At 44.7% G+C, this 12,879-nt stretch overlaps 1 protein-coding gene across 1 annotated transcript; it reads left to right on the top strand.

Moving 5' to 3' along the window:
• Positions 1–283: 283 nt before the first annotated feature.
• On the top strand, positions 284–11,134 carry NOLC1 (nucleolar and coiled-body phosphoprotein 1). The gene is made up of 14 exons (XM_061459357.1): positions 284–440; positions 538–593; positions 725–846; positions 2,011–2,123; positions 2,915–3,056; positions 3,484–3,587; positions 4,277–4,427; positions 5,327–5,467; positions 5,881–5,970; positions 7,287–7,433; positions 7,659–8,207; positions 8,912–9,024; positions 9,394–9,474; positions 9,749–11,134. Exons 1-14 carry the CDS (start codon positions 318–320, stop codon positions 9,905–9,907), a joined length of 2,091 nt encoding a protein of 696 aa, XP_061315341.1. The 5' UTR covers positions 284–317; the 3' UTR covers positions 9,908–11,134.
• The last annotated feature ends 1,745 nt before the right edge of the window (positions 11,135–12,879 follow it).

Here is a 12,879-nt window from a genome sequence, read left to right as displayed (position 1 = left end):
GGTCCCTAAGCCTGCCTCTGCCCCACAAGCAGCCTTCCCGCTCTGGTTGATGCCTTCAGGCAGACACAATCACAGCCACTGAACGGACCTAACTCCTTTCTCACCAGGAAGACATTTATGCCTCCCCGATCCCCACTCTGCTCGCCCTTCCCACCCGCACCGCCAGCCGACCGAGCGCCCGGCTCCCCAGCCCCCCTCACAGCCCGGCCAACATGGCGGGGAAGGCGGAGCCGGAGCAGCGCTCCCGCGCCCGCCTGTACGTATGTACGTGGCGCTGCGCACGCGTGCGCGCGGGCGGCACGTGTCGGCGGGACAGCATGGCGGAGTGGCGCGTGGTGCCCAGTGACCTCTTCCCGTTCGTGCTTGCCTTCCTGCGCGAGAACCGCTTCGACGGCGCCGCGCGCGCCTTCGCTAAGGAGGCGGCGGCGGTGGGCGGCGGGGTGAGGCTGAGGGGAGAGGAAGGGAGGCGAGGGAAGGGAGCGGAACGCGGCGCGGCCCAGTGGCCGACCGACTGACGCGTCTTCTCTCTTGGTTTAGAAGGAGCAAGACCCCAACGCAGCCTCCCTCCTGGACATCTATAGTTATTGGCTGAAGTAAGTGTCCCTCCGGCGGTGGCGTCCAAGCTTACTGGGGTGGGGGTTTAGAGGGCGCGGGCATGCTCTGCCAGGCTGCCGGGATCGACCAGCGCCGACCACTGTCCGGCCCTTGGATTTCCTCGCTGTAGGTCTCCGGCGGCCAAGAAGAGAAAGCTGGTACCCAACGGCTCCCAGGCGAAGAGGAAGCCGTCCTCCAGCAGCGATGACAGCTCTAGCGAGGAGGATGAGAAGCCCCCAGCCAAGAAACCAGGTGGGGTTTGTGAGAGGCCCTAGGGCAGGCCAGGGTTGTGTTTGGCATTGGCTCCTCATCTGGATATAGAGCTCGGCTTGAGCAGCTCATCTGAGGTGCTTCAACAGCTATCGAGGACTAGGTTTTCATTGACTGATTTATCAGAGGCAAAAGACTTGCAACAGACATGTGAGGTGCATTCATCCTAGCTGAGGGAGATCTCTTTATCCAACTTTAATATAAGCACATCAGGGTTTGTGTGCGCTAGGAAGTTTTAGCCATTCAGCTAGTCTCTTTTGGCTGAGATTGGTGGAGGCATTGGGCTGTATTAAGTTTTGTAGGTGCTATAAAAGTAGCATTTTTATTACCTTGTCTCTGTTGAGATTCTTCTTCCTGAACACTCACTAATAGGATGTCTTGGCAGGGTTACTCCAACTTGATTCAGCACGTTCAAATCATGTGTTGATTTAAATATTGAGCAAAACTTTTTTGAGTGTCTGTAGATTGGACTGGTACTCTCCTCATGATCCTCCACCCACCCCACCCCGTGCTATTTTCCAGGGATTCTCAGCTTCACTGAGAGCTTTAAAGGATGATTTCTTATCTTGCTATTTTAGGAAAACCAGTTCAGGCTTTTTAAGTGCTTTCACATCTATTTAAATATGCGTAATTTGACAAAATTCCTGCGTGGTTAAGATTTATCAGGCTCTTCTTTATTGGTGGGCACTGTGACCTGTTTGATACAGTGGTCAGTACAGTAGTGATATCTTTTACTGCCAAAGAAATGTGGAGTATCCCACCTGCGGCTTGTGTGAGGTTACTGCCCTCCTTTCTCTCAAACCTGTGTCTTAGTGTTATCAAAAAATACGTCCTTCCACTGCACTTTGTTATGTGGTGAGCCATATTTTTCCCTTTTTATCTGGAGTTGTTCTTATGCCTTGCCTGGATCGTGGTGTACGCTTCACTTGAGGCAAAATGATTTCTTTTGTCCCATGTTAATAAAAGCAGTCAGTAACCAGAAGGGAGTCGATTTGGCTAAAACTGAAGAAACCAAGTCACTGTTATGAACTTCATTCATGGTTTAATTAGCATATCCTTTTGCCCTGATACACACTAGTGCAGGATATGGGTGCATGAAAGTTGTGAGTTAACTTATTATCGATATGTGCTTTCCCTTATTTGCAGCTAAAGCAGCAGCTGTGCCCAAGGCAAAAGCAGTTCCTCCAGCCAAGAAGGCAGAGAGCAGCAGTGAGGACTCCAGTGATGATTCAGACTCAGAGGAAGAGAAGCCAGCAAAGGTCAGCTTTTCTTTCCAGCCTCTTTCACGCACATTTGACAGTGATGGATAATAGCAAATTTGACCAGCAGAGTTCTCTCTGAAACTGGGCTCACTTTTCTTCAACTATGAAGTGCCTAGGCTTCTGCAGGTACAATGTAAGAAGACATTTCTGTACTGGATGGTGTGCCGTTTGAACTGGTGCTGTGGAAGATGATTTAATGTCCAGCACCCACTTTGATTCATATCCTGCTCCCTGCTTCATCCTCAGACTGCCAGGGCTTACTTTTTTTTTTTTTTTCTGGGAGAAAGATTTATTTACAGTCACTAAAAAAAGTTTTTACCTTTTTTTTTTCATATGGGTGCATATAAAAAAGGCGAATCTTCTCTTTTCTTGCTGTAGTCAAGGTCTTGAGAAGCATGGGGGTGGGAAGAATGATGCCAGGGTGTGCTGGAGGAGACCATCCAGAGTTGCCCAGTCAGTGTCTTCTATCTTCAAATGAGTGTGGTCTGGAGAAGGAAGAGAACAGTGCCAGCCCCAGAGCTCTGCCCCATTTATGGAAGCAGAACAGAAGTGGAGTCTGAGGTGCAAAGGAAGTCTCCCATGGGCTGCTGGGAGGTTTTCAAGAGCAGAATTGTTATCCAGAGATTTTCAGGTCCTAAACATTAGGGAGAGTAGCATTTCCAAGTCAAAATTATAATCTCTTTCAAAGACAGATGTTTATATTATCTGTACATATGTTCCACTTATTAGCCTCTTTTTCACTGTTTCATGGCTACAAGGGCTAATAATCTTTCCCTCTTGACATTTAGAAAAGTGCAAAACCTGTGGTGAAGCCACCTGGTACCAAAATCCTGCCTCAGAAGAAAGCAGAGAGTTCCAGCTCTGACTCAAGCAGCTCAGATGAAGAAGCACCAAAGAAACAGCCACCAAAACCAGCAGCACCTAAATCAGGTATGTCTTATTGTGTATCGTGAGTCAAAGTGCAAAACCAAAAAAGCCAGGGCAGGAGTGATGTGGGCTGTAGCTACATGCAAAGACACACGTATTAACAGCAGTCTGAAAATCTGCTGACGTTGCCATTTGCACTCCATTCCAGTCTGCTTCTGATGTAGAATAGGAGTAGAACTGACTGCAAATAAAACATCTGGTCCCAGATGCTGCATTGTTTGCATAAGTAGCTGTAATCAGTAACCTTAATGCTTTCTCTAAGCTTGCACTAGGTTAAAACAATTGCTTTGCAATACTCTCTTAATCTGCCGTATTGGCTTCCTGTGATTTTTTTTTTTTTTTTTCTCTCTGTGATACTTCATGCTGAGTATAATTACCCCTTATCTACTGTAGCATATTTTCTAATGTCCCTTTTTGCTTATCTCAGAAGGAAGTAAAGTTGCCCAGGCAGCCACCAAGGCCCTCAATGGAAAAGCAGCAAGCAGTAGCAGTAGTAGTGAAGATTCTGATGAGGAAGAAACTGCACCAAAAAAGGTATATTAGGCTGTCAAAAGCTTTGTGAACACTGTAGAAGTCTAGTAAGACTGGGTTTATCTGTCCTGCAGGGCCTGCAAGATTCTTAGACAAAGGCACAGATGACACAGATGCTGAGCCCAGTGTTTGTGGTTCTTGTACCTTCTCCTTTATACAGTGGGATTATGTATTCTAGCACCTCTTTGTGCATTTGCTGTCTTCCCTAATACCTCCTTACCACTTCCTCTGCTCCTTCCTTTTACATGAAAATATATCACTGTGTCATAACCATATTGTAGTCTTTATTATATGTTCACTTTTGCATTTCTTTTGTGCTTAGCTATTTGTAATTTTGAGTTTCCCACTTGGGAGTTTAAAAATGTTTTCTGCAACACAAAAACAATCAGAGTTGTATTTAATCAGCTATTATTTAATTGCTGTCATTTCAGATAGTTCTGTGTCCCTTGATCAGAAGAGCCCCTCCTTAGGGATGCACGCAACAGAAAGCAGGAGCAGAGTGGCCAGAAAGATTATGCTCATACATTTCTTAAAATTTACATTTGAGAACTTTCATTAATCTTTCTCACTTTGTCTTTAAAATTTGCTGTCTTACATGAGATGTAGAGTTAAACACGATCCACATCCAGCTCTTCCCACAAGACTTCTATAACTTACTATTTAATGTGAATGTCTTTTCTTCCTGTGATAAGGCTATTCCCAAGAAATCGCCTCTGCCAAAACCTGCAGCCACTCAAGCATGTCCAGGAAAAAACAAACGTGCCAAAGAAAGTTCCAGTAGCGAGGACTCATCTGACAGTTCAGATGATGAAAAGCCGCCTGCAAAACAAAAGCTGAAGTCTGGTAAGTACTAAATATTGTTGCTGCTACGTGGGAGGAGGATGCTTTCTGCTAGTCTCACTGTCCTGAGAGAAGCATGCACAGGGCACAGGCAAGTGTTGCCGCACACAGAGTTCCAGGTGGTGGTGGTACCATGAATTGGAAAATACAGTAGCTCTCTTCATGTGTGCTGTTGGGGCTAAGCTTACAATTCAGCTCCTCCCTCAGCAAGGGATGGGGTGTGAGAGAGATTGTGACAGAGACTGCTTGGTTTGCATGTCTTCAATGCAGGTAGCCTCTAAGTTTCTTGCAGGTTTCCTGACTGCTAGGATTTGGGAAGTAATTTGTCAGTGGTTTTGTTATTCTGCAGCTGAAGCAATTTAAGCATTTTTAAGGCTTTGAGAGTTTGTGAGGCGTTTTTTTCCTTTTCTTTTTTTTTTTTTTTTTTTTTTTTTTTTGAAGTATCCAGGGCTACTTAGTTGCAGTCCAACTGATGGGCTAAATGGGCCTCTTCAATACAGTGCTTTTAAGATTCCAGTAGAGAGCTGATCTTTGTGGAGGATCAAGCACTGAAACTGAGTCTGGTTTCTAACTAGAGGATTTGAGAAGGCAGTAAAGGAAAACAGTCAACAATTGATATCTCTATTTGTTGGGGTTTTTGAAAAGTTTTGGCAACACAAACTCCCATTCTTACAAAAGTGCAGAAAAAACTTCTGCAGAGATGGTTGGGTCAGTGAACGCCAAGAGGAGAGTTAAGTTCACAGTAGAGACAGGAGGTAGCAGTAGAGTGTGTGTATCCTTTCAAATAAACAATGAATAAATGGAGCCAAATAGCAGAAGTGCTTTATTCTCACTACAATAAATCTCTCATGTGCTACTCAGAATATTATGCAGGCATCTGAATGCTGTGTCTATCTTTGTAGGTCCATACAGTGCTGTACCACCTCCTCAGGCTACACAGACCAAGAAAGGCCTTGCCAAGGCTCCTGTGAAAAAGGATGAGAGCAGTGACTCTTCAGACAGTAGTGATGAGGCACAGCAGGTGACCCCAAAGGGTGGAGCAGGTATGTTGTGAGGAAAGGACTCTGCAGAGGAAGTACTACATGGTGCAGACAATGTTTTGACAATGTCTTGGATTCCTTGAAAAAGCCGTTTGACTTTAGTCTATGTTGCCATTTGCTTCTCTGGAAACTTCTGAATAATTTGAAGGCATCCCAAACAACACTGGATACGATCTGTGGATCCAAACTATGTGCAGGTTGGAGTATTTTGCACATGTTGGTTTGAAAAGTCATCAGGATCTAGTTTAGCGGGAATAAGCCAGGCCTGTTACTGCAGCTGGCCAGGTACTTGCTTGGCTTCCAGTGTGCTGGCTGAATGACAGGTGCACTGAGGATGGAGCATCTGGAAAAATTTGCATCTTAGGACAAAGGTTTAATGTGGATGTGGCCTTTTAATTTTGAGCTTACTTTTGCAGGCAAAGCAGTAGTAGCTAAAACAACGCCTGTCTCACAAAAAAAAGCTGTGACTACCAAGAAGGCTGAATCCAGTTCTGACAGTGACTCAGGTAATTCAAGACATAGTTTTGGGGTTTTTGTATTAATGGTTTTATTGGCTAGGTTGCTGAATAATAGTGTACCTACTAAGATCCTTAGTATAGAAGCTCAAAAGCTTCACAGTCTCCATATCTAACAAGAATGTGAAGTTGGAAAACAGCAGTGTACTATGCAAAGTGAAGCCTGACCATGAGACACCATTGTGAGACCAATTGGCGAGTGCAGGAAGGTCTGTATATTGCTAGATTGAAAGGGTGGGACATCATGCATATCAGGTTTCTCCAGGAAGGTTAATGGTTATATTTTTTGAGGATCTGAGTCTTGAAGATTTTTGCTTTCTGTTGTCCCATTGTGGTCGGGAGAAGCTTCTGAAATGAAAAACGTCATTGCCATACCAAGTTCAAAATAGACTCAAAAGATGCCTTCTCTTAATGTGACTCCAGAAATGGGGACAATGTCCTTTGTATCTTCTGTTCATCAGGTTTAACTTTGCACTGCTGTATTTCCCATACAAGTTCCCTATGTGCTACGTCTCCCCTCCTAGGTCAGGGTGCTTCATTTGTGTATCTCAGCAACTCTAGTGCCGCAGCAGGGACTGTAGGTGGCAGCCTGTCTGTCTGCAGAAAGCTAGCATTTAGAATGGGTGTCTTCGCATATTCTAGCACTTCAGCAAGTGGCAGCAGTTACGTATTTTCTGGTTTTGTTGCCTAGTTTTTCAAAACCATACAAGGTTTTGATTACTGTTGTTAGTGTTCATAAATGTGGGAATAGATCAGGCTTAGCATTCCAGATTGCTGTGACACACAATACAAAGGCATATTTCTATGCAGGAGTCTCCAGTCCATCCTCAGACTGCTGCTAAACATTTAATACAGGAAATAGAAAGCCTAAGTGAGATACTGCAGGGTTGCTGCGTCAGTTTCTCTGCCTTGTCAGTTTTATCTCCTTGTTTATTCCCTGTTCTTTGATTTTTACCACATAGCTTCTTTTCTTGGTTTCTTCTCCCTGAGCTTGTTCCTCATACCTGTACTTTCTCCAGTCCCTTCTGTACCTCTTTGACCTTATTCTCCAAATATGTGCTTCCTTGTGTATGCATTAGTGAAAAACTTAAAACTGCATGTTTCCACTGCTTCCCAACAAAGAAGATATCTGGAAAGACAAATGCTGTCTCGACCATCCAGATGTTCATCAAATGCTGCTTAGTGCCAGTTACCTAGTCGCTCAGCCCTTGAGCCACAACCCCTTTTGATTTTCACTTCCCATGAGCTCTATACTTACACCAGAAGTTCAGTCACTTAAAGAGCATTCTTTTTGTGTTTGTGTTTAGATTCTAGCTCTGAGGATGACAAGAAGAAGGTAGGGAATAAACTCCCAGCTAAACAACCTGTGCTGAAGAGTACTTCGAAACTAGCAAAAGTAGCTGTCAAGCCTGGACAAGCAAAGAAAAACTCCAGTTCTTCCTCAGACAGCTCAGGTATTGGGGTAGGAGAAAAGGAAAATTTCCACATGCATGTTGTGCTTGCTCAGACATCTGTGTTTCTAGGCAGGGTATGAGAGTGCAGTTGGACAGGAATACCTGTGGCAGTATTGTTTCAAGCAGCTGATGAAGTGCATTGTGTATCAACATTGAATCTGTATGTTAGCTTTATGTTCAAGGAATGGGGCTTAGCCTTGATTATTTTTTTTCTTTCCATTCTAGATTCTGACAAGAAGGCCCCTGTGAAGCCCACAACTAAAGCAGCAACCCCTGCAACAAATAAGTCACAAGCTGTCACAAAGAAAACACAAAGTAGCTCTGATTCAGATAGCAGCTCCAGCAGTTCTGACAATGCAAAGAAGAAGAAAGCCACTCCAGCTAAATTAGCTGGCAAAGTGGGTAAGCCAGTGTCCAAACCTTCTACCCCAGCTTCCAAAGCAGACAGTTCTGACACTGATAGCTCAAGCAGTGAAGAAGAAAAGAAGCCAGCAGTGAAACCAACCTCCAAGTCTACAGGGACAGCAAAAGCAACTGTGGGGAAGAAGGCAGCTGCTTCTAGTAGTAGCAGCTCATCCGATAGTTCCAGTGAAGAGGATGAGAAGCCCAAAAAGGCAGCAAAAGGGGCCCAGAGCAATTCTAAGACTGCTGTCTCCACAGAGAAGGCAAAAGCATCCACACCAGCAGCAAAGAACGTGAAGTCTAAGCCAGCTGATGGCAGCAGTAGCAGCAGTGAAAGCAGCTCTGAAGAAGAGACTAGAGAAGTCAATGGAGGTATTACCTATAGTCTGCCAGGTACCGTTACTGAGCTGAACATAAATGAGAATCTTTCTTAAACAATATTGAGTCTAGTCTCTATGTGCTACTAGATTATGCCATCTGGTGCAGTACTGAGAAGGAATGGCTTGTTTTTCATTTGGTGTGATCCTTTTTGTCTATTGCGTATCTGCTGGCAATAGAATTTATGGTAAAGTTAGGTACACTTCTGTACAGTTGTCAGTTGCCATATGTGGATGCATATGTTAGTGACTGTTAGTGACAGCAAGGCAGAGTGCTGGAGGACATTGTGTTGAGTAGGACACCATGGATAATGTCCCAGTGCACAATCTCAATCTTTTTTCCTCCAGGAGAAAAACAGCTTTGAATGCACTAATGATTTGTGCAAGTGCATACTGTAAGGCTTCAAGAACTAGTACATTTTAAGAAACAGAACTTCAAGTGCACTAAATCTTAAATATAGAGGTACCCTATTCCACAAAATTATCTGTCTCCATTAGGCTAGGATGGCAAAGTCCTTGCTGACCCAGAATGGCTATTAGTGTCTGTTATAGCAGTCTGTTTTCTGGGTGAGATAATGCAGGGACTGGTTCTCTCTCACACGTGTCAAAATTGGGTTTGCATTCTTGGGGAGAGATGCCATTACCTTTCCCAATACTGCAGTTACTTCCTTTGAAGTTTTGCTGTTCTACATCTCACAGGCACAATTGGGAAGAAACAAAAGAGGAAAGATGCTCAGGAGCCAGAGACACCACACAGTAAAAAGGCAAAGATCAAAGCCAAAACACCGCACACAGTTCCCAAAGTGAAGCGGGTGAGTGAGCATGGACTGTGGTGACTGCAGCCAGAGGCATTTCTGCTTCCTGAGCTGTTTGGGGCTTTGGGGGGTGGTTGGTCCCACAGCTTTAATTGTAGTTTTGCTACTTCTTCAAGCACTTGAACCTTGTCTGGAGAACCCTAGGGCGTGCATGTGTGTGCATAGTAGTATTGTGGCAAAGGTTGATTGGATGTGCTTGCACAGGAGCATCCCTGAGCCACCTGATCTGAAGAAGGAAATGAATTATAAACCTGAGAAAGATTAAGGTGACATGAGCAAGACTCTATATTTGCAAGGTGAGGTTGTCACTATGTGAATGTTGTGTGTGTATGCTCTACTCTATCTCGTTTTCTTTCTCTTTAACAGCCAGCCTCTCCATTCCGCCGTGTAAGGGAAGAAGAAATTGAGGTGGATGCCCGTGTTGCTGATAACTCATTTGAAGCAAAGGTAGAGTTAGGTATTGCCCACTACGGTGATGCCTCTCCCCAGCAAATACTGGCCGAGCAGCCTTGGTGTGCCTGTGCGGAGCTTTTTTGGTGGAAATTTTTTCCACCAGGAGGTGCTGTTAAGTGTGTGAGCACTGGCAGAAGGTGCATGGGAGGGTGGTATCAGCTCCAGTGTTAATGGAGTGTGCTGGGTATGGTTAAGTGCAAAGCATTGCCTTGACTCTTTTGGGTAGTGACCTGAATTTCTTTTTCCTCTCCCCCTTCAACTCTCACAGAAAGGAGCAGCTGGTGACTGGGGTGAGAAGGCTAACAATATCCTCAAATTCACTAAAGGCAAGTCTTTCCGCCATGAGAAGACAAAGAAAAAACGAGGCAGCTACCGTGGGGGCACTATATCAACCCAAATCAATTCTGTCAAGTTTGAAAGTGACTGAGAATGTTTCCTTTGGAATTCATGAACCATCTGCTCACCAGAATGGCCTGGATGGGCATGTGAACATTATGAACGTCAAGCCTGCCTGGAATGCTACCTCCCCATGCCCATTGTGGGTCAGGCAGCTCCAGTGTAGGGATGTGGGAGAATGGTTGGCTGTTTCCCCCTTTTGTTTCTAATTCTGGTTTAAGCCCCTAATTTGAAACCATCCTTGATCTGGTGTTATTGACACCACTAGGGTGACTCTCCAAGACTTAAATTTTCTGTGGTCTTATTTTAAAAGGCTGGCAGTGATGTTATTTTATTTTTTTAATTTCTTTTTTCATTTCAATTTCCTGCCAATCTAGTAGAAAAAAAGAAAGTAATTCTTCTGCATCTTAACCTCCCCCTTTTTCAGTCAGTTTAACTGGGATACCTGTGAAATGGCAAGTATTGTAACTTGGTTTTGGTTAGTTACTGTAAAAGCAGCAACTGATTTGAAGCCTTTGGCTGTAATCCCTACCCCAGCTGACATTTCAAGTTCACAGTTGTAGCATGACAGGGTTTCTCTATTCCGTTTCTTTTAATGGTGTCACCTTCCAATAAGTTCCCACCTTCCTCTTCTTTACACTCCTGTTGAGGCCACTAACAAGAGTACTTAGAGAAGCAGAGTCTAAATACACCTTAGTAGTTGAGTAACTGTTGCTTGCAGTTGGAAGTTGTGGGCTATTGTTAGGAAGACTAAGGTCTATAGTACTGCTGTGGCACTCCTTGATGACACTTTGGGAATGTAGCTGGGGAGTGGAGATGTTCAGAAACTCTTGACTGTATGGAGATTGTGACATTTGGCTTGGTGGGAGTGGCTAAGGGGGCAGAGGAGATAAAGCCACCTTTTCTACCCAGCTTTGTTTTTTTTCCATGTGTTTGTTTCAGAGGCTCTGACTGCACTGTGGCGTTACTCCTTGTTTTTTCTGGACATAAAACATGCCAGCTTATGCTTACTCCCAGCAGTGTGCTGTGCAGCTTGTTAGGAGTCAAGATGAATGTATCATTAATGCCTTAAACTTCCGGTTTGGATCACTTGCTCTTTGAGCTGTTTTCCATCTGTCAGATCCCTCTCAAGGTAAACTGCATTTCCCCATAGCACTGGGGCAAATAAAGACTGGTGCTATAAGGTTTGAACATGTGCATGTTTGATACAAGGAGCCTCAAACAAGTTCAACAGTTTGCAGCCTAAACAGATACCATGGGCAACTTGAGATAATATAATGGCTTACTGCTGTTGAGAGGAGGGCTTGCTTTCCCTGTAGTTGTGTGACTGCCTCCTTATTTCTGGTGCAGTTTGCATCTCTAGAAAATGGTTCCTCCAACTACATTTTTTCCCCTGTTAGGTAATTAACCCTGTTAGGGTTAATTTTAGTGGTGGAGCAGTCTGCTGAGCCCACAGCCAGTATGAATCGAATGGTTGTAGTGCATGTTTGGGAAGCCGGGGTAGAGGGCTGTGAGAACTGCTACCCCATCTCATGGAACTTCCACCCACCGGGTGAGGTTATGCAGGGCCTGATTTCCATGTTTCCGTTCCCTCCCCAGAGAGTGACAATGAGAAGAGCCCTGTTGTTACAGGAAGCTACGTTTGTGTGCAAAGCAGTGTCACCTAATTGAGGGTTTAGATGAGTCTTGATGAGCCACCCACATATACATGAGCTGCAACTTGTTCCAGTGAACATTTTTCAGGACTTCTCTGGCTTGCACAATCAGTTTGGTGCCTGAATTCTAGGCTACAGTGCAGAGGGGTCCAGGAGGCCACAGTTATTACAAGAAATTAAGGTTTAGAGGCCAAGGGAAGGTGGAAGATGTATTTTCTATCTGGGAATCTGAACATCATCTTGTTTGTGATTTGTTACTTGCCCTCTTTATCAGAACTTACATTTGGAACTCTTAAACTTTTAAGAAACTTCTCTGTTTTGGGGGTATTTTAAGTCTAAGAATTTTAATGTGTCAGAAAAATAAAGATTGATGCTTTTGTAATCTGAGTGAATCTGGTAGTTAAAGGTGTGCAACAGCAGGTGGGAAAAGGGCTGAGGTAATGTACCACGGTCTCTCCATCTGTCTACAGCTTACTGTCTGCCTAGTTTTATGCTTATGTGCATATAACAGGCCTTCAGAAGTGCAAGGTGGCCTGTGCAGCTGGCTGTAGAGTGACTGCAAGAAATCTGGATAAAACTAGAAAAATGCTTGCTTATATCAAGACAAACTGAGGCTGTTCAACTGCCCGTCGGAATACCTGGTTAGCTCTTCTCAAATACTGCTGTCAAAACAGCTGTGTGGCAGCTGGCAATGTAAGTAGCACCAGCCTATGGGAATAAGGAATTAAAGGCATAACTGAAACATTCTATATATACCTAGTGCAAAGAAGTAATTTCCTTGTCCCCTTAGATGTCTTCCTCTGTTGTGGCCATGTGCGCAGGGAAAAGAAACTCCCTAATGCGCAGGGCCTGGTGGAGGTCTTGTGTGCTGTAATGCCTATTTTGACCCTTTCTGCTATGCATATGTGGAAAGGTCGGGAAGAATCACCAGGCAGATTCGGCTGTCAGCTGAGTGTTAACCAAGGCTTTTTGTCATAGCCTTCCACATCAAATGTGGTGGTGTAGGAGAAGGTGTAGTGCTACCTGAAGTTGCAGTAGCAGATGCACAGAATGTCATTATCCTTGCTGGAGATCAGTACATGACTGAGCAAGTGTGACAGGTGCTGGGGTGGCGGGGAATGCTCTCTGAGATGCTCAGAGCTGTGTGATCTTCCATTTGCTTTGACACTCCTAGGGGAAAACTTTCACAAGCTTTTGCAGCAGCTCAGGCTTAAACGTACATCTCTAGTGCAGTCCTGGTGTGAAGGAAACGCCTCATGGAGCACTTAAGCCCAGTTTCCCAGTGCATTAGTGCTGCTGTGGTTTAATGCTGGAGCTGGCCTAACAGGACATGCCCCTCTGGCATGTG

This window comes from Pezoporus flaviventris, unplaced genomic scaffold (assembly GCF_033815535.1).
Source record: "Pezoporus flaviventris isolate CSIRO_AGI_PZ_B2104156 unplaced genomic scaffold, CSIRO_AGI_Pfla_v1 ptg000029l, whole genome shotgun sequence".
NCBI lineage: Eukaryota > Metazoa > Chordata > Aves > Psittaciformes > Psittacidae > Pezoporus > Pezoporus flaviventris.
The sequence above is the reverse complement of the archived record's forward strand: the minus strand, read 5'-3'. Positions and strand labels throughout refer to the sequence as shown.